The sequence below is a fragment of the Artemia franciscana genome, chromosome 3, assembly GCF_032884065.1.
Source record: "Artemia franciscana chromosome 3, ASM3288406v1, whole genome shotgun sequence".
In the NCBI taxonomy this organism is placed as follows: Eukaryota; Metazoa; Arthropoda; class Branchiopoda; order Anostraca; family Artemiidae; genus Artemia; species Artemia franciscana.
Window position 1 is genome coordinate 835657 of NC_088865.1, and position 21789 is coordinate 857445.

Sequence of the window (21789 nt, forward strand, 5' to 3'; positions counted from 1 at the left end):
CCAGATGAGTCGGAAATGTTACACGTGGGAGTTTCTATAGATTGCATATTCAGAGGCAATTTCAAAGCAGAATGATTAGTTCTCCCACCAAGCAGCAACGTTGCGGCTATTCCCGACGACGCAAGGGCCAATACTATGTCATTTTTGAATGGAATTGATGTCAGAAGCATTCTAATTAGAAACGTTTTACCAGTACCTCCTGGCGCATCCAAGAAGATCTCTCCAACTTGGCTATCGAAAAAGGGCATTATCTGATCATAAATGCCTTTTTGTTACTCGACACGCCTTCGTTGACGTAAAGCCGCAAGACTGGTATCGTGTTTCTCTGATGATTTCTCGACATGCCTGATTTTCTTACTATCTCTATCAGCTGCAAGCCTGGTTTCGCGTTGCTCTGGTGTTTCCTCGATATGCCTTCCGTTACGTAAATTGGACACTCCTAATCTAGCACTTTCTCTTTTCGCCGCAAGCCTGGTTTTGCGTTGCCCTGGTGTTTCCTCTTGGTGTCTCTTTTTTGTGACATTATCAGATAACTTATCTTTGACATTAGTGATACTTTCTCTTTGACCCACAATATAATGGAACTTTTTCTCTGAGGCGCAAATATTTACATTGAATAAGACATCATATTGAATATGACGTCATATATTAAAACGAACGCTTTCATATATATTACTTGTTGACGTCATATTGTAACAGATAACAAACAGTACATTTTTATATGTATAGATAGATAGACTGGTAGATAGATAGATAGATAGATAGATAGATATTGAATATGGCCTCATGTAATAAAATGAAAGCTTTTTTAAATTGCAAATGGTTTTTGATGGAGGCTGTGTTGCAAAAACTTGAAGCAATGGATTTTAAGTAAAATTTTATTTGGAAAATATCTTGAAAATGTCTTAGAAACGACGAGTGGGTGGCATAGCATGCTACAGGGTCAGTAATAGTGTTGTACGATGTTATGAATTAACATGCTGTATCACGGAGGGCTCTGTTGCAAAAACATGAACTAATGGTTTTAATGCATCGTTTTTTAACAACAAAATATCTGTAAAATGTCTTAGGAATGATGAGATGGTGCTAGAAGGTACTACAGGGCCAAAACATAGTGTGGCACGGTGGTTTGAATTGACTTGGTGGATCATGGAGGGTTGGGTTGCGAAAATATAAACCAATGGATTTAGTGCGCGATTTTTAACAAGAAAATGTCCTAGGAGTGATGAGGTGTTGGAAGAGGGTGCCAGCGGGCCAGTCTTGATGTGGGACAGGTTGGGAATTGTCAGAGACTAATATTAATAAAATATATCTATTGGGGTATTAAAACGTCAGAAAATGCTTAAATGATGATGAAAGGTGCCGAAGGATGCCAAGATGGGCAGCCAGAGAACGCCATGGTGGTGTAAAGTTATTTTTGGTGGGGAACACGACGAGCGGGCTTGCTTACAAAAAACACGAACAAATGGAGTTAAAGCAAGATGTTTTATGGAGAAAGTGTCTGAAAATTCCTTAGAAGTGATGGTGGGCACCAGGGGACCATGGGGAAACCCAGGGATAACATCCTGACTTCTCAAAAGCTAGAAAAAAAAAATCTCTGAGGGCTTATAAATGCGCTACACTTTCAGTGAGTGCTGTTCATCTTTGTCAATTCAAGTTTTACCGGAATATTTAAAATTCCTTGTGTAGGAAAGTCAAATCTCTCTATTATCTAAATAATTCTGCAGCATGTGGCAATGATATTCGTAAAACTTGGAAGGTAAAAAATTATGTGCTTAAACCTGGTTCTCAATCTAGCTCTTTACCTATGAGTCTTGTCATTGGTGATGAAGCTGTAGAGGGCGAGCTTAAAGTCCAAGAAGCATTCACTTCCTTCTTCGGTAGTTTTGGTGAGGACATTGTTTCCTGAACATTGCTTCTGAATTAAAAATGGAATGGTTGTGGGCAAGTCAAGTTATGGCTAATTGTAGAAAAAGCCAGGACAGATAGTCCAATTGAATGGGCATCAAGTCATGGCTGATTTTCCCCCTTCATTTCCATCGTTACCATCTCCCATTTATGCTACACCTCTGATGCATGTCACTCCACAATGCCAAACTAGAGTCAACCTTGTTGGAGGGTCTCCCCGGGGAACACACGCTGGTTGATAGTAGTATACTTAAAAATTTTCGACTATACTTGAAAATTTTCCTCTCATGCATGTCACTCCACAATGCCGAAATGCCGAGAACTAGAGTCAAGCTGTTGAGGTTCTAACAAGCTAATTCACGCTAGGGGAGTCAATATAATTGCAAATTAGCAAATATATTTGGTCGGCTCTTTGTCACAGCTCTACTTGTTAAAACAATAAAGAAAAAACTTTAGCATAGAGAGCCAGGCGTTGCGCAGAGGAGAAGCGGTATATTCACTTTATACGAAAGCCTGTAATACTGTTTGCTACAAATTTACCAACACGCATCTGTGATGTGTCTTCTGGAAAAAAAAATAAATATTCTAATAGCTAAAATTACCTTACTGGGAAAAAAAGAAACCACCAGCCCTTTGTCAGTCCTTTTTATCACAGTTTCGTTATTCCACTGTATTATTGCTTTAATCACGTTTTACGAATAGCTCCAGCTTTAAATCACTTTGGAGGAATAACAGCTAATGCTTTCTGTTCTTGACTTTTGTTTCGAAAATAGCATGTATTTTCAATTTTTTTTATCAACTTATATAAAGCTTTTGCTGTATCACAACATACAGAAAATTTAGCAATAATCAATATTCCCTTAGCTCATTATTTCATTCATAAGGTAGGCGATAGCAAGTGCTACGGTCTTAACTGGTCGAGCAATGAATCATGACTGAGGTAAGTATCGCGTTTGTATGCTCTTTGAATGTGCTCAAAAATATGAAGTCATTCACAGGAATTTGTCCCAAAATTAAGGCTCTCATAGAATTTTCTCAAACTTCTCGGCTATATACTTTGTTGGACAAGGCCGAAAAATTCCAGGATGATAATTTCAAGGAATAATATGGTGCCACTTTCAAGAAAAAGCACGCAATTATTGCCTGTTTAAAGGAAAAATAAAAATATATTTATAATACCGGGAGAACGGTGGCCTAGATGCAAAGCCCCGACACGGCTGCAAGGTAGGCTTCTATATATGAATTCTCACTGTTGCTTGTCTTCAAACCGTAGACAACATGAACCACTTCTTGATTTCACCAAGAAGATTAAAAATCTAGTCCCAAAAAAATTCTAAAAATAATTTATTTTTCTATATTTTGTCCATATATTAGCTACGGATGCTCTATATGGGCAAGTAAATTTTTAACGTGTTTCAAAAGAGTACAAAAATTTCCGAATAGAGCTGTAAAATTATTATTGAAATTTTATGATTCTAATGAGGTTCCTGCTCATGAGCATTTTAAAAAGAATAAGTTAATGGATGTATCCCAAATTCGAGATCACCAACTCGCGATTTTCTCGTATAAATGTTTGAATTACCTGCTCACCCCTGCTTTTGAAGATCTTTTTACTTTTAATAGAGATCGTCATGATCATAAAACAAGAAAAGCTGATAACTTAACTCATGAGTTTCGGAGCACCATTCGGGCATCTTTTGTGATTGGCCGTTAGGGTCCCAATGTTTGTAAGTTTTTGCCCAAGGATTGGAAAAATGTTCTTGGCTTTTGATGTGACCCGGCTTTCAATGACCTTTAATGACAAATTCAATGATCTTTTGACTACCAAGGCTTTCAAGTCACGGGTAAAAAAACTTTTATCTCGTGAGTGATTTTGATGTGAGGCCCATTCCAGGTCTCTTCTGTTCAAGGCATTTCCCTGATTTATTTTGTTGTTAATTTTTTTTTGTTTTCTGTCTTCTTCTTGTCTTTTCCTCTTTCTGTTTTTTCCTTTCTTCCTTCATCAGTTGAGTTTCTTTTGTATTGAGTAGCGTGATATGAACGTGGTTTTAATTAGCTGAGGGTGATAACCTCGCTTTCCCTTCCAAGCTTATTGCCTTTCTTGGCAGGCGAATGGCGAATATTGTTTTTTTTTTCTAAAAAATGTATATCTCATCTCATATCTCATCTTAACAGAGGTTTGATACAACCACCCTGGGAAAAAATACGAATTCTTCCTTATAGTTGTGACCTATTTAGATCATTTTTGTTGTCAGAAATGTAAATATACCAGTTTTAAGAAAAAACTATGAAACCAACTTCAAGGCTGGACCCCAACACGGCTAAGTGGCAGGCTTGTTTGTATTCATCTTATCGTCATTTGTCTTCTAACCTCAGACAAAGTCAGCCTCTTTTTGATTTCGTGGCGTGAAAATAGGCTCGATACAACAGCCCTGGGAAAAGTTAAAATATTTCATTCAATTTTTATCCTTTTAGTTTTTTTTTGGGGGGGGGGGCAGAATTGTCAAATTTTTATACTTGATATTTTATTGTTAGACAGGTTTAGATATAAAACAATTCAGTTACTCAGGAGGAGGGGGGGTAATGATTTAATTGATTAAATTGAAGTGTGCTGATTAATATTATGCCAATCATATGATTCTTATGTAATTTTCCGCTCATCGTGGACACTAAAAATGATACAGCAACTATTGAGGCATTTTTGACGCACATATGTTTATGAAATGTGTTAAAAAGAATATGACGTCACAAGGTATTTTGGAAATTAAAGCTCTTACCGAATTCAGTCTGTACCAGTATGAGTTTAGTGTCTGAACTAAAAGGAAGTAGATTATGAACCTAATCAGATTATTTTTTGTACTGTACTGTGTTAGATTGCGCAATTAACTTGTGGATTTAATTGTGAGGGATTGCTCACTTCATACAAAGTGAGTTATTGTTTATCATAGTGTATAATTGAATATATTGGTGTTATCGCTGATGAAAAACTATCATATTTACTTTTGGTCAAGTAACCTTGAATTAAGACTGATTAACAGTTCATGAATCTGCAGTGTCTCGTCGGAATAAATGACGGGAAAAAAGCCCCTAAGGCTACCACCCGAGAAGGATACTCCCACTGAAACCCTTAGCCAGTCGCCATTCCAACCTACCTCTAAAACTCTTCCTAGAACTCCCCCAACTACGCGATCCAAAACAGTTAGCCACTTGTCAGGAATTCAGGCCTTAGCCGGAACTAACTCCAATGAAAGAGGTGAGACGCCTGGCAAAAAGAGGAAAAAGGATGAAACTTGTTCGCCAGTGACAGTGCAACCCCTCTCTTCAAGTGTCCCAGAAACTAGTGCTAACGATTACCCCAATTATTATTCTGTCTCAATCAAGAGAACCAATGGCCAACCCTTTTCAAAAGATCGAATAATTGAAATTAGGAAAGCTATCTTTCTGATCACCAAGGTAAATTTTGAACTTGTTTTCAAGCAGGACTTGTTTATTGATATTTACTTTACGTCTTCTCAGATGGAAGACCATCTCCTGTCGAAATCCAAAGAAATAATTCTTGATGGCTCAAAAATTTTAGCAACAAAAAAAGATAAGTAAAAGTTACACAAGTATGTGCTGTATAGTTTTGGTACCAGTGTAAAAGTGGAGGAAATACAAACTGAACTAATAGATTCTTCAGGCCTTCTCATCAATCCTTCAACTGCTATAAGGCTAAGTTTAAACAAAGAAGGTTTTCTTCACCCAAGCCGTTCAATCCTCATTTCCTGCAAAACTGAGCTAAGTAGAGAAATAAGTTTGACTCTTTCTCTCAACTCTGCTTTTTAAAACAGTAAAAAACTTTAGCGTAAAGAGCGGGGCGTTGATGAGGAAGCAGCCCCTTTTATATATAAAGTAATTTCTGTTCGTTTTAAGTTTTAATATTGCTCCTTACTTTCAGTTGAAAAAACTTGTTCTTTTTATCTAATTTCTGAAAGTTTTTGAATCTATGCATGTTTTGATTTTGGCTCTCCGCAGAGGAATAATTAAAACGAAATTTGCATATTTTTTTTTTTTTTTGGATAAATGGCTTTCTCATGATTTTGATCGAAATATTATAATATGGAGTAAAATTACTCCACAAGGAAGAAGGTCTTTGGGTCCAGATTCCATCTTTGTGGAAAAATCTCAGAAAAATTCTGTGTTTAGTTGTTGTTGTTTCACATAATTCACCTGGTTTTATGTTTCTTTCAAATTTGGTCCTCCTGAAATGCCCTCCTTACATTAAAAATTAGTTTATGCATTTGTATTCCAAAGACTTTTTTGCCGCAAAATATAAAAAAGAAGCTAATAATGAACTATGTTTTATAATATATAGTCAATGATAATCCTGTTGTGCTAAAACCACAACACAGTCAGTCCACCCTATTGATAAAAAAAAAACATATAACTTCAGCTTCAACTTCAACTTTTTCTTTATTCAACTCAAAAAATACACAAACAATATTATGCCCCAACAGAGAGCAGAGCTCGTAAGGCTGGGACAGTGCAAAAACATAAGAAAAAACATCAACATCTCATCGTAATAATGATTTCAAAATATAATACGGTAGAAGACACATAAAATAGAAAAAAAAAACTCATAAAAGATAAGTAAAAAAATAAATATCAGGCAGGAGGGGCGTGGGAGGCCGTCCCAGACACAGGGACACAAAAACAAACACACAAATAAGAAGATCAAATAATTTAAATTTCCATCATCTATGGTGAATAATCAAAATTTTAGCAAACAATCTTTAATATTTGCTTTTTTAAATTTAGCTGAGATTTTTGCTGAGATTTTTGGGATGGATCAAACAGAATTTTATCATTCAGCTTATGATTGTTAGCAATGAAGGGTATTTGGTATCTAATCGAAAACCTCGACCTTTCAGAGCTTACAAAAGGAATTTGATACATCCTAGACCTCCGACAATCCGAACGAGGAAGTAAGATTAACAGAGATTTGTCATAGAAATAATTTTTAGAATTTTGGATTTGAAAATGCCATATGGAAGTATTTAATATTCGTATATCATTTAAATCCAACAAATTTAAGAAGAGGAATAATGTTTTAGTTTCTGAAACATTTTCAAGTTTTGAAGGTCGATGTAAAAATAAATAAATAATCCTAGTTTTTCTTTAATTTTCATTCCTCAGTTGCACTACAAATATACAAGGCTATATCAAAGATTAAAAAGCAAATATAAACGAGAATTTGTTTCGACCTTTTTTTAACTGTTACTTTAGGCTTTCATTTTTATTAGATTTTAATCAAGAATAATTTCTTAGACCACACTGCTTTTCAATTTACGAAAAATTAAGCAAAGAAAAAATAGGTTTAATTTCGTCAAAGCAGTGAACAAAAATAAAATAAAAAAAAATACACTTTAACTAAAAAAAAATTAAAAATACTCCGAATATTTCGACCCCACGTCTGGAAGCATTTCTCAACGGACAAAAAAATTACAAGTGACAACTTAAGACTTTTTTTAAGACATCACAAACAAAAAAAACCACGACAACTAAAACACAGCGAAAAAAAATATATATATATATAAACAATAAAGTAAACAAGAACAACTCATATTATAAAAAAAATCTCCCAGCACTGATGGTAATTTATAATAATATATTGTATTTTTGTTCTAAAGTTATTACCATCAGTGCAGGGAGTTTTGTTTTATAATGTGCAGGCACTTGCTGCAGGCGAATAACTCCCTCCATTAGCAAGTCAAGTGATACTGTTCTGGTTCAGTGAATACTGACTGAAGTGACACCTAAGCATGCTAGTGATTATAGAAGGCACAGAACAACTGAGTGATACGAACGCATTTGACCTATTGGTCGAACACGTCAAACCCCAAACAAAAACATCAACAAGGGTGTTTAAAGTATAAAAAATCGGTTACACTAGAAAGAAAGCATAGTTCTCGTCTTATTACTTGTCAAATACTGTAAAATTTTATTACGATCATTGTTCAGTTTCTGATGGTGGTGATAATACTGGGAGAAAAGGAAATACTCGGAGCTTCTCTGTACTGTCACTAAACTATTTTTACCAGATAGCGCAGCTGGCCATTATTAACGTAAAATGTCTCAAGATTATATATTTTAGATGGTGTTACTGTCGACGCTGCAAATGTCATCGAAACTGATCTGGTCGCAACAAACGGAGTTATTCATGTGATTGATGCTGTCATATAAAAAGTGTAATTTTGTTTTATAATGATTTAAGATGTTTCCAAATAAAACATTTTATTAGCCAGGTACTGGATAACCTTTCTAGTAAATTGAAAATGTTATTAGAAGCATACAAAAACTTATTCGAAAACGTGTAGCCGAAGCGAATTAAATAAATAAACTAGTACATAAAATAAACCAATACATGGGCCACAGATCTACTTTTCGAACTGTCAGCAATCATATGATCGATCGCATACAGCACCTTGGAATCTTGCATTCCTCTCCTTTTAGAATCCAATGATTACCATATTTATTTCTAATAATCTGTTTCATTTTCCATTTCTATTCATGCATTGTTTCGGGTTTGTGAGCCATTTCGAAACAGATATCGTGTACGTGCCTGTTTACCGTTTAGACATTTTTTTTTTACTACAAATTGTGCCCCAAAAGGTGTTAAACTGGTACATCAGTGATTATTTTTAGACACTTTTGCAGTCAAATACTCATTTACGTGACCACGGGCCGTTTGTCTTCATCTTCTAATTACAATCCAAAAACTCTCAAGAGCCTTACTATTATTTCCTCTCTAAGTGCCTTAGCGCTTCCTGAGTAAAGAGTGGTATGAGCACCATGCGTTATAATATATATATATATATATATATATATATATATATATATATATATATATATATATATATATATATATATATATATATATATATATATATATATTTATCACAGCACCTCATGTAAAAGAAATTGCTATAGAAATTTCAGAAGGAGCTCATTCGATCGGAAATTGAAAGGTCTAGTTCTCTTTTTAGAAGTCAAATGAGATTGGAAGACGAATAGCCCTCTCTACCCATCATTTCCCCAAACACGTCCAATCAAAATTTTTAAATTGCCATTTTGTTCAGCATAGTGGATAACTAACGACAAGGGCTATGAGTTATTCTAACTGCCCATAGCTAACATATTCAGTTTTCATAGAAGGAGTGGTCGTATAAACTTTGGAGGGGGGGCTTACTTGATTGAAAATCGGAAGTTTTAGGGATTTTTTAAGAGTATAAATTTATCAGAGGGCAACTGGCTCTCCCACAAACGCGCTCTTTTCCTCAAATACACTCAATTAAAACCTTAATATGGCCGTTTGTTTCTAAATAGTTCAAAGCTCATATGAAAATGCCTCTAGGGTTAACACAAACTCTCAGAGCCTGGTGGCAAGCGTTGTAAGTTATGCCCTGGGAGCATAATGGAAGAGGTGGTCGCATGAACTTTGAAGTAGGGTAAATTGATTTGAAATTGAAAGTTCTAGTTCTGTATTTAAGAGTCAGAGTCACTACCACGCCATTCTGGTAATAAAATAATAATTCCTTTTTCTTGGCACCCTGTTTGTAGTTCTTTGCCACAGAGACTCGACTAATTTTCATTGAAATTCTGAAGCAATTTCTATTTGACGACACGGACAAAGTGTATCACAACTTAGTTCCAGCAAATGGGCTATATAAAACACAAATCAAGCCACAAACTTTTGAATGGTTTTGTATTAGGATAAAACTTGCCATTTAAATGAAAACATAACAAATTTCTTCAGTTTTTTAGGATAAATAGTTCTGGAACACATCATTCTTTATTTGGAACTAATAAATTACTGCATTCCCTTATTTGTTTGTTAAATTACCGACCTTTTATAGTTCGACATGGATTACTCTGGATGAAGAGATAGTTCAAAATACATCCTTTTAAAGACATATCAAATCATAATGGACATTCATTCCATATGAAATATGAACATTCATTCCAATATGAAACAAAGGAGCAAAACTAATTTGGCTTTGAGTCAAAAATGGGGTTCGACAAACTTTTTGCCTGACAATAAAGTGGTTACGTTCCAATGTCCTTATTATAATAAGTTGAACCACTACCAAAATTTAGAAGACAAGGTCCATAGGACTGCTGATTTTCTAGATTTTTTTCTCATAGAAAAATAGGGTAAGAAAAAGATTCAGGGCTCTGGATATATATATATATATATATATATATATATATATATATATATATATATATATATATATATATATATATATATATATATATATATATATAGTAATTTAATAGTAAATTATTCCAGAAAAAGCCCCTGGGCCATAGGAAATTTACATAACAAACAACAAATTAACTAAAATAAATTAATACTATTTCAAGAAAACGCTCACGATGTGCCGCTGCAATCCTCACAAACATTGCTATCCTTTTAATACTCAGAAAATTTGTCTCTTTCATTCTATCTACGATCAATATCTCATTTAATTTTTCTTTACCATACATCTCTCGCCTCCTTTCATTCAATTCGACACATTCTGACAAAAAATGTATCAAACTTTTATCCTGAGATCCACACATAGGACAAGCAATAGATTCTATCTTCTCCCCTTTTCTCCCTTGATACTTTTTTTTCTCACCAATCAAAAATCCATTTCCCCTCCAATCCAAATAACCCTTCTAATCCTCTCTACTTAACTTAACCTTCCAAAATACATCCTCTCCCCAACTACACTTTATCTGTCTATAAAATTTTAATGACCCTGACCGATCCAGACTTGCCCACCATATTTGGATTTCTTGGTTCTTCAGCCTCTCTTGTACCTCCCTTATTACTATTTCCTCCATATATATATATATATATATATATATATATATATATATATATATATATATATATATATATATATATATATATATATATATATATATATATATATATATATATATATATATATATATCCTGGGCTGGGAATTTTAACCGCCAAAACCCAATAGGCAGGTGTGTATTCTCCAGATGAGCCCTTGTGTTGGGTGGTCGCCTTTGAACTATTTATCTTATTTCTTGTTTTAAATATTCCGTATATGACGATTTATACTCACTTACCACACGACTGCCTGTCCATGAATTATTCTTTGTGGTTGATTGTGTCTGGCTATGCTGTTTGACCTATTTAATCGGAAGAATGAGTAGGGTTAAGGCCTCGTTCAAGTACTTATCTATATTAATTGCTAGAGTAGGAACACAGTCTTCCTTTCTCCTTCTGTCATTCTTTTTGGATGTATAATTTTTCTTTTTTTTTCTTTTTATAGTTTATATTTTTATGTTTGGTTTTATGGTGTTCGTTTGTTTTTGTGTTTGTGCTGTTGCGCTGGTGATTTATTTTTTTACTATGGTACTAGCACCATTAAGGCTAAGTGTATGAAGGCTAAAATAGGCTAAAATTAAAGGGAAATTTGAACTAAATCAAAACATACTGTGTGCAAGCAGAGTTTCAAAGACCGTATCGCAAGAATTAATTGGGTTATTAATTTGGAAGTTTCAGAGAATGCTTAAAGGGGAAGATCAATTGACCTGAAGGCAATATGTACACTCAACTACTAATACTGCTACTTCCACTACTACTACTATTCCAACTACTACTTCCATTGAAGCTAAGGTTAAGAGTATAAAAATGAACATGTCAGCAATTATGTGAATATATAAGTTATCAAAAGCGCATATCGACATGTCATAGCAACAGCTAATTATATTAAATTGAAAACTTTGAAAACTTCTCTTAGATGATGTCATGAACAGCATAAATAAAACTGTTGAGTTTCAAATGAATCAGTAAGTTTATAATATAATGTCTGTTGGAAGGCCACAAAAACGAAAATTTGCAGTTGCTAACCTCATTTCCTACCTTAACCGCAGCAGTATTATTCTGGTACATAGCACAAATCACTTTAATGTATTTTTCTGGTATACCACATAACTATAAGACCTTTATTAAGACTCTTTTATCAACAGAATCGAAAGCTTGTTGATAATTGATAAAACTGAGGACCAAAGGTGTTTGACAACAAAGGGACTTCTCAATTATTAACCTAAGAGTGAAAACTTGGTCGACAAATCCTCTACCTTTTCTAAAACTGCATTGATCTTTCCTTGAAACTTTGTCTACAGCATCTCTCAGTCTAAAAAGTATCATACTACTCAATAGTTTGCTACCTACAGAGACCAGACTAATGCCTCGATAATTACGACACTCACTCTTGTCACCTTTCTTATACAGTGGTTTAATTAAGGTTTTCCTAAAATCATTGGGTACTCCCCCTAAAAATCATGTTCATAATCCTCAGTAGCTTATTCCTAACCTCAGAGCTACCATATTTAAGAAACTTATTAATCATACTATCAGAACCTGGAGCCTTATTATTTTTTAATCTTTTTATTACTATCGCTAATTCTCCCTCACTAAACAAATCTTCCTTCACATCCAATGTATCACAAACTTTTTCATTTTCATCTATATCTTTTCCTGCAACTGTATCTCGGTTTAGCACACTCAAAATGTTCAACCCATCGTTCTTTAACTTTTTCCTTATCACTAATTGTGGCCCCATTTCTATCTTTAACTGGGACTAGTCCGGATTGGCAACTCCCTTTCAATTTATTAACATGACAGTATAATATTTTACTATTATGCCGTCTAGCCGCATCTTCCAGATCCTCAGCAATTTTATCCATGGCCTCCACTTCACATCTCCTTAGTTCATAAATTAATGCTTTTTGAGAATTATCTTCGAATTCATCACAAGTCCGCTTTAATTCGGTCATGTTTTTTGCTGCCTCTCACTTCCGTAGTAATGGTTTGAAAATAAGACTATTCACCTACCTTTATATAAACTATATTTACCCACGCTAGTTCCCAGCGTACAATGAACATATACTTTAAAATATTAACGTTAAACATATTCGTTGAAACACCCAAAACAACTTTCTTATAACCGACACATTGATTGGTAGAACTCGAGGAATCATTGTACTGGACTCATATTCTACTCAACATATGACTATTCTCCAAACGGGAACTGTAGGTTTGGACTTCACATCTGTCAAGTCGTTGAAGGAGAATTTAGCATTAATCTAGCTTAATCAATTTGAAACCTATTGCGAAAAAAATCCTGATGGAAGTGTTCCATTGAAATTGACACTGTGAATACAAATCTAATAATCAGTGTGTCCAACTTAGACCCGTTCATTTTCAAATACAAAACCTAGTGCACACCCTCGAACTTGCTTAAACATATTCATAGGAGTGCCGATAACATTATAATTATTAATAGTAGCCCGTCGACTGTAAAGACGGATCATTGGCTAATAATAATTTAAACAGTACCGAATATTGAATTTACCAATCCTCTCGGGCTGCCATATGAATTCTACACCCATCCCAACATCAAGGACTTCGACGAGCGAAATGATAAATCTCTTATTCAAAATCGTATGCGAGTATAATATTTGCCGAACAAAAGCTGTGGTTTTCAAGCAGTACTGTATTTGATATTTCTATGTCGTGGCTGAACTTACAGTGAATTTCTCAGCAGTTTTATAGACAGTCCCTCATTGTAAAACATTACAGTGGAAAATACCCTTTTTGTTTACATAGTGTTGATTCCATTGCCCTACGGATTAAGTTTTTTATCAACGTTTGTAAATTTGTTTATTAATAAAATATGTGTGTACAGTAACAATCTTTGTCTTAATCTTTTAGATTTCTTCTTCCAAGTGTAGGTGATCATCGTTCGCGATTAGTAATGGCAGATCGTTTGCTTTCAACATTTAGTAGGTGATCATCGTTAGCGACTAGTAATGGCAGATAATTTTGTTTCAACATTTACTGACTCTGACATGCAAGTCAGGGTTACATTTTTAGCCCTTGGTAATAGTAGATCATTTAGGTTCAACGTTTACTGACTTTGACATGTAAAGTCAGGGCTATATTTTCTACAAATGAATCTAATGTCACTTTTAATATATCAAGAGAACCACGGAAATCAGATTGTCATATTATTCCAGCAGTTGAAGCGTAGAGCTGAATCTACCCCCTAAAACAATTTAAAATCATGACGAAACCAGTCTCTTAGAAAAACTTAAATATCGTTTAGCGTTTTATTCCAATCAATGCAGATTAAGTATTTTCCCCTTGATCACATTTATCATAGTGGCAATCGGGGCCTAGGCAATCTCTAGTGAGAGAGTCAAAAATATATTCAAAACGGGAATTGGAGTCTTTAAATGACACTGCATATCCGCTACGCAATTTATATAGACTGCATAATCTACACTCTTTGTCATAGTCATCAGCAATAGTCTAATTCTCACAAGATGACCAGCTGGACAATGTATACAAATATAGTGGACATGTGTAGAAACTTTCTCACTGTCGATTGTGTCACTACCAAAAAGAAACTAACTTGGGATCGAAAACAGAATCCTTTTTTTCTTCTAGAAAAAGAGGAGGAGTAATCGAGTGACGTCACACTAATAGTGACGTAACACAAATCAATTAAATCTGTTTGGACTGGATTCTTTTTTATCCTCACTTATTTGTTGTTGAAATGCAAAACAGAGAAAGAAAATATTGTTTGGATAGAATCTTAAATCAGCATTGAAAAATGAAATTTTGCGTAGTGTTTGAAAGCAAAAAAAGAAAATCATTTTGTTATATTTCGATTGGTATGTCAATAAATTAAGTAGATGGATTTAGATTGCGATGTACAAGTCTGATATAATAGTCTAAAGATGGAGACTCAGCTTTCATGATATCGTCAAGCATTCTTTGAGAGTATATTTTTCTTAGACTGATAACTTTTGAAAATAATAATTTAAATTCAAACATTTTCCCAAAGTGACAAGATTCCGTGTGAGTTTTGATTTCTCCAACCTGTCCCTTTTTAATCCCTACAATCTCACTGCTGATCATAGACTAAACAAGTAAAAACGAAGAATGAAGATTTTTTTCACCTCGGGTCGTCTATTGGCTCCCTAGAGAGAGAGAAAGGGCCACCTGGTAAAAAACTTCACAAGATTTTTTTTTACTTAAGAATTTTTCACTTTCAAAAATAGTAGAGGAACAATCAAACTCTTTTTGCATGCTGAATCAAATCGATGTATTATATATTTCAAAAATTTCACTGAAATGGATTAACCAACAACCTCTTGTAATTTCTACTGCAAAATTGGGTGCTCTTGGTTTCATTTCAATGCTGCCAGCATCTTCAACTTTTAACAGAGTAAAAATAGTCATATCAAATGCTAAAAATGTGTTTTCTAAGAACAAAACTAACGTTCACAATGTTGAAACTTGTAAGCCATAGCAAAAAATCACGTAAGTTATAGCAGAAAATCAAGAGTCGCTAAGCCTCAATATTACGCCATTTACATAGGTACACATTATACTACCATCTTAAGGGAGTTCTAAGATAATTTTCAAGTCCCCCCCCCCCCAATCGACTAAGAGTTCTGAGGGTTTTACTGCCGGAGCCTGAAAGTTTTTAAACATTTAAATTTGCATTAGTAAACAATTATACCTCCTAAAATATTATGTAACAGTAATAGCAGCTGCATCTTGCCCTGGAAGAAAAAATGAGTAAGGGGCTAGTGACTCCAGGTGTACCCCTCAAGGGCCTTGTAAAATCTATAGATAGAACAGTACTGAAATTCTCTTGTGAAAAATTTTTCGTGGGTATAAATTTCCACTGAGGCAGACGATATTTGGAAAATTTGAAAAGTGGAGATTTCCAACATGATTAGAAAACGATCAGAAATGAAAGCATTTTTCAAATGAAAGAATGCAAATGAAAGTTTTCATTTTCCGTACCCAAGAACTTTTCTAGGAGAACTTTCAGCGAGGATGGTATTTTCCGGGGGGGGGGGCTATATGACATGGAGAAATTTTCCATGAAGGGATTTTCCATGTGAGGGATTTTCTATGGAGGGGGAGTCAATTATCCTGGCATTATTTTAAAAATGATTAGAAATAACAATCTTAAAACAAACTTTTTACAACTTAAAGCAAGGAGTAATATCAAAACTGAAAATGAATAAAAATTATTCAAATATGAGGGAGGTCACCTCCTTTTCAATACCTCTGGTTTGTACGTTAAAGTTGGACTTTTTACCCAATCCTTTAAAAACGATTCCAGACGTACGAGTGATGTTTAGTTGGTAAAATAACCTTTTTAATTAAAAAAAAAAATAACGTAAAGAACAAGGTACTGGGGAGGGTCAACTACCCACTCAGTCAAAAAAATTGTTTATTTTGTATTTAATTGCAAACAGGAGTAAGATTTAAGTATCCTAAAACTTCGACTATGTGCCAGTTTTGCAGAAAAATAAGAATAATTTAAACAATTTTCCTTTATAGTTCCATGCATACAAATTATTAAGACTTCTAGAATTTAATTTGGTACTGAGGTAAATAATGGTATGCACTCGGTAATTAAGAGACAATTTGGCTTACGCTCGGTGGAAAATAAACAAATTTATGGAATATATTTGCATCTTAGGAGGGTGGGAGTATAGTACAGTGGGTCCGTATGCAAAATGAATAAGCTACAATTATTCTGACAGTATCAAGTAAAAATTGTTTCCAGACTTCACACTGTCAAAATACCTCATCCTCCGCCCTAATGTCGAAATATATAGCCCAAATTGTATATTTGCCTTCTATTCTGTCACTTCTGTTTGTATTTTCTCATGCCAAGTTAAAAAAAAATAGCAAAGGAAACTGGTTTAAAGTGCGTCAATGCAACTTGAGCTGTAGGGGGTATATCCTACAAGCGCCGAAAAACTCACAATACAAAATATAAAGCTTTTTCAGTGAAGTACAAACCACCGTCGGGGCTTTACAGGAGGGACTCGATAGCCTTACTGTCTGTTGGTTTTACATTTGACTTGATTCATTTATTTTATTTTTTGTTCATTTAGGATTTGACTACTTCTTTTTCTTCTTACTAACTTGTTTTATTTCTTTTTTTATTTTCATTTTTGTTGTTGATTTTTTCTTTCTTCTTTACTACACTGTTACAATGCAACGAAAGAGGATAAAAATAAATTATTATTATTAGCTGCATTATTATTAATAGTTATTTTGGTTAGATTAAGATTTATTTATTATATAATTTATTTCTCATTGCTATCCTTTTTCCAATAGGTTATTTAAATTCTTTTTTAACAATATACTTTTTGGAAAGCTTTTTTTTCCAATCAGCTGTTTCGAAACATCAATCCTCATTTGATATTGATTGAAAGTAACTGGCATGCTGAACTTTTTAAACTCTTGTAAATAATTAAGTTTGAATACATTTCATTGCAGAAGAATAAAAATGTCTCTCGCTTTGAGAGACTTAATCATATATGAGATTATCATGCATTAATGTAAGATTTGTCATTAAGCTAATTAAGACAATTAGCTTAGTCACGGCATAATTCTGAGCCGTTATAAATTTCAAATAGAGATTTTAGAGGTTAGTTTAGATTTCTTGTTTATCGAAACTTATTGTCCTCGTGTCAGTTGTGAATATTGAAATGGTATAATTGCTGAATTGTTCTTGGTCAAACTGTCATTTGTCAGTGGACTGATTTTCAATATTAACTTTTTACACTAAGTCACAGTTAAACTAGGCAGTGGTGTCAACGGGGGAATGAGGAATACGTCCTCCTTGTATTTTTAAGCCCAACCCCTGCTATACTGAAAAATGCCTTTTGGGGGTATTCCATGAAAAATATTTCCAATGGTATTATCATTAATAAAATTCAAAAAGTAACAAATTTACCCCTTCCCCCTCATCCTCTTAGACCTTAACTGTTCACCTTGCCTTCTTCCTGCTACATATTTTTTTTAATTGATACCACTGAAGCTAACTCTGTTGAAATAATTGATCATCTCCGTTCCTAATTCTCTTAGTTTGTTTAAATCACCCTTGAAAGATTTCAACATTTCCAAAAGACATTGCCTTCGTTTTTTAGCATTCGACACTGTCTTCTTTCAAACTGAAGCTTCTGATACAAATACTGTTTAACCTCAACTTGTTGTCTGAAAAATAAAATCTATATAATCTATATAAATATAGACAATATATCTATATAAATCTAAATCTATATAAATCTATATAATAAAATCTTTAACAAAGGAAGAGTGTTGTAGCAATTACTTACTGTAAAGTTCTGAAAACATACTTGGGTTCCCTTTCAGATGGATTTTTTTTATTTTTGAACTTATCATTTTTTGAGAAACTATTCTTTTTATATGAAAATGAAGGAATATATATATGTTATACTCACTTTAACTTTCTTAAACACCACTTCTTCAAATTTACCCTTTCTTAAATCTTTGGATCAGATCTTTAGACTTCTGCCCCCACAATATTGTATAGACTATTATACAAGCAGAACTCCACCTACGATTCGCTTAAAGATTCCTCATAGCTTAAATTATTTAAGTTCGGACTTTATTCAAAAAAAATATTTGAATTGTGATGTACAACTATTTCATTCGCCTAATACGGAGGGTATATTGGAGGTGCTGGAAAACAAGCTCAGAGAGAAATATATTAGAGTGAGTACTATAGTAGTACTCCTGGATGATGGGAAGCCAGAATTTATCAACAGAACTATAAGCTGAACTATTTTGCAAAAGTTCAACAGAGTTCTTCTACTCAAAAGGAAACAAAAAGGATGGGAAATATTTCAGCAGGATTTCTTTGATTTATCAGGAAATGTTACTCTAATAAAATTTATTGGCAATGTTTCAGAGAAGATATTTGAAACGCGCCTTAAAGATCTTAGGGGCTCTGTCGTTTTAGTAAATACATGGGAATTGCCCCCATTTGTTGTACCAGTTGAAGAACAAGGTGACACCAGTTGAAGATTAGGTGACGCCTAATCCAGGGTGCTTGAACCCCCCTCCCTCCACAAATGTTCGTCTAGCCCCCCCCCCCACCCAAAACGGATTAAAAATAAATATAAATGATTTTTTGATTAGTTTTTGGTTTTAACCATTCCCCCTATAACTAACCCCCCCCCCCGTCCAGCTTGAAAAAATCTTGGACACGGCCCTGACCAACTCACACAAACTTTTAGGACTTGTATACCCAAATAAGCTCCTTTCTTTAAAACTTCTATTGAGTAATTGATTCATCATTTCATTTATGAAATGATAAGTAATCGATTCATCTCTTTACATTTTATGCTATTAGATAACAATCCAGTTTTCTCAAACAAAAGTAATTACTTGACCAAAAAATTTAAATTTAACCAACATAATTCAATATGCCAATGGACGTGTCCCTCCTCAATCCCTTGTCATTAATGTCCAGCTTTCAAAATATTTTAAAAATACATCTTTTCGCAGATCATTAGCCGAGAAAATCTTTACAAAGACAAGCAGAGGCCATATTAAACTTAAGTTCAGAAGAATAACAATCTATGAGAATAATAATTAAAAAACAACATAATAACAATAATAAAAATTATAATTCAAACTTAAAACGACCAGACATTACTATTAAGAATAAATAAAACCCAACACAAAGACAAAATAAATAAGCAATCACAGCAGATCTAAAATTAAGTAAAATCTAAATTGAATATACAAATAAAGCTAAACATAAATATGAAATCTATTATGACTAAACAATAGATAAAACCTAATAAATCTTGAAACAACAAAAATCACTTTTAATATGTAAATAAAGCTTCGCAACAAAAATTTGCATTAAGAAGATTTTGGTAACTGTACCCTTCCCTAACGGTAGAAGCATAAAGCCTATTGCATTATTTGCACTAAACTGAAAACGAACTATTATAGAAATATTTTTTTCAAAATGAGTACAATATTGAAAATAAAATGAAAATTACATTAAAAAAGATTTTGAGCTAATGAGGCTTAGTAATTGATTTATTTACATATCAAGTACTACGTATATATATATATATATATATATATATATATATATATATATATATATATATATATATATATACAAGCACTACAATATATAAGCACTATTATGCATAAGTACTACAATATATCATCCGCCGCCCCCTAAATTTCTGTCTAACCCCCCCAAAAATGCAAAAAAAATAAATATAAACACTTTTTGGATTAGTTTTTCTTACTCTTACATCCCTCCCCCGAAAAATACCTTTTACATCCCCTCTCACCCTTGAAAATATCATGTATCGATAGTTCACGCAAACTCTTAGGACTTTTATACCCAAATAAGCTATTTTCTTTAAAGCTCGTCTTGATTAAATGATTCATCATACTCTCTCTATACATTTTATGCTATTACATAAAAATATATTTTTCCCATACAAAATTTATTAGTGGAACTAATATTTAAAATTAACCAGCTTATTCCCATATGCCGAATGGGGTTCAACCCCTTGTTATTAAAGTTCAATTTTCAAACTATTTTAAAAATATTTCTTAAAAAAGATCATTAGCCGAAAAACGCTTTACAAAGAAAAGCAAAGAATATCAAAAACTTAGGATCAACAGAATAAAAATCCATAGCAATTCTAACTTATAGCAACCAGACATTACTATTAAGAATAAATCCAAAAACTGGACAGAAAATAAGCAAACATACAACAGGGTAAAATTTAGTAAAATTTGAGTAAAATTTAAATAGAAAATGCGAATGAAGCTTTTTTATAAACATAAAATCTGTTATTATCAAAGAATAAATGAAACCTAAAACGAACAAAAAATCAAATAAATAATCATAGTAAAAAAAAAAAAATGTTCAACAGGTAGGAATATAACGAAATATATAAATTTTAAAACGAAAAAAAAAACTTACTCCTCAATATATAAATAAAGCATAAAACGAACAAATACCCCAACAGAAAATAATTTGTGAACTGTACCCTTCCCTAACAGTAGAAGTATAAAGCCTATTGCTTCATTTGTGGTAAGCGGAAAAAGAATTATATTACAAATACTTTCTTTCGAACTGAATTCAATACTGAAAATAAAATGACAATTACAGCAAAATAATATTTTAAACTAATGATATCTTTATACATCAAATTCTCAGTTAGTTAGTTATTTGTTAGTTAATTAGTTTCTGTTGGTTTTTGACTCCCAAAGTTTTAAGTTTTTTTGAAATTTCTTATTTCAAAGTCGATTTTCTTCAACATCAAAATAACAACAATAACAATACAAAAGTAACAAAGTATCAAAGGCAGAGCGATAGTGCTGCTTAAGTAAAGATCGAAGTTAGAACAATTAATAAATTATTTATTTGTTTGTTTTTAAACCATTAGACCAAAATTTCTTATTTAAAAGTCGATTTTCTTCAACATCAAAATAACAACCCTAACAATACAAAAGTAACAAAGTATCAAAGGCAGAGCGATAGTGCTGCTTAAGTAAAGATCGAAGTTAGAACAATTAATAAATTATTTATTTGTTTGTTTTTAAACCATTAGACCAAAATTTCTTATTTCAAAGTCGATTTTCTTCAACATCAAAATAACAACAATAACAATACAAAAGTAACAAAGTATCAAAGGCAGAGCGATGGTGCTGCTTAAGTAGATATCGAAGTAAGAACAATTAATAAATTATTTATTTGTTTGTTTTTAAACCATTAGACCAAAATTTCTTATTTCAAAGTCGATTTTCTTCAACATCAAAATAACAACCCTAACAATACAAAAGTAACAAAGTATCAAAGGCAGAGCGATAGTGCTGCTTAAGTAAAGATCGAAGTTAGAACAATTAATAAATTATTTATTTGTTTGTTTTTAAACCATTAGACCAAAATTTCTTATTTCAAATTCGATTTTCTTCAACA

General features: G+C 33.1%; 1 protein-coding gene and 1 long non-coding RNA gene across 2 annotated transcripts in view; one reads left to right on the top strand and one right to left on the bottom strand.

Moving 5' to 3' along the window:
- Nucleotides 1–8192, top strand: part of LOC136024719 (transforming growth factor-beta-induced protein ig-h3-like) — a 70674-nt gene extending 62482 nt beyond the window's left edge. The window contains exon 6 of the mRNA XM_065700140.1: nucleotides 8042–8192. Coding sequence (XP_065556212.1) covers nucleotides 8042–8130 — 89 coding nt within the window. The 3' untranslated portion in view covers nucleotides 8131–8192. The remainder of the gene's footprint in view (nucleotides 1–8041) is intronic.
- A 7376-nt stretch (nucleotides 8193–15568) lies between these two features.
- The window catches only part of LOC136024720 (uncharacterized), a 36880-nt gene continuing 30659 nt past the window's right edge, over nucleotides 15569–21789 (bottom strand). The window contains exon 3 of the long non-coding RNA XR_010616885.1: nucleotides 15569–18017. This is a non-coding gene — a long non-coding RNA (uncharacterized LOC136024720). The remainder of the gene's footprint in view (nucleotides 18018–21789) is intronic.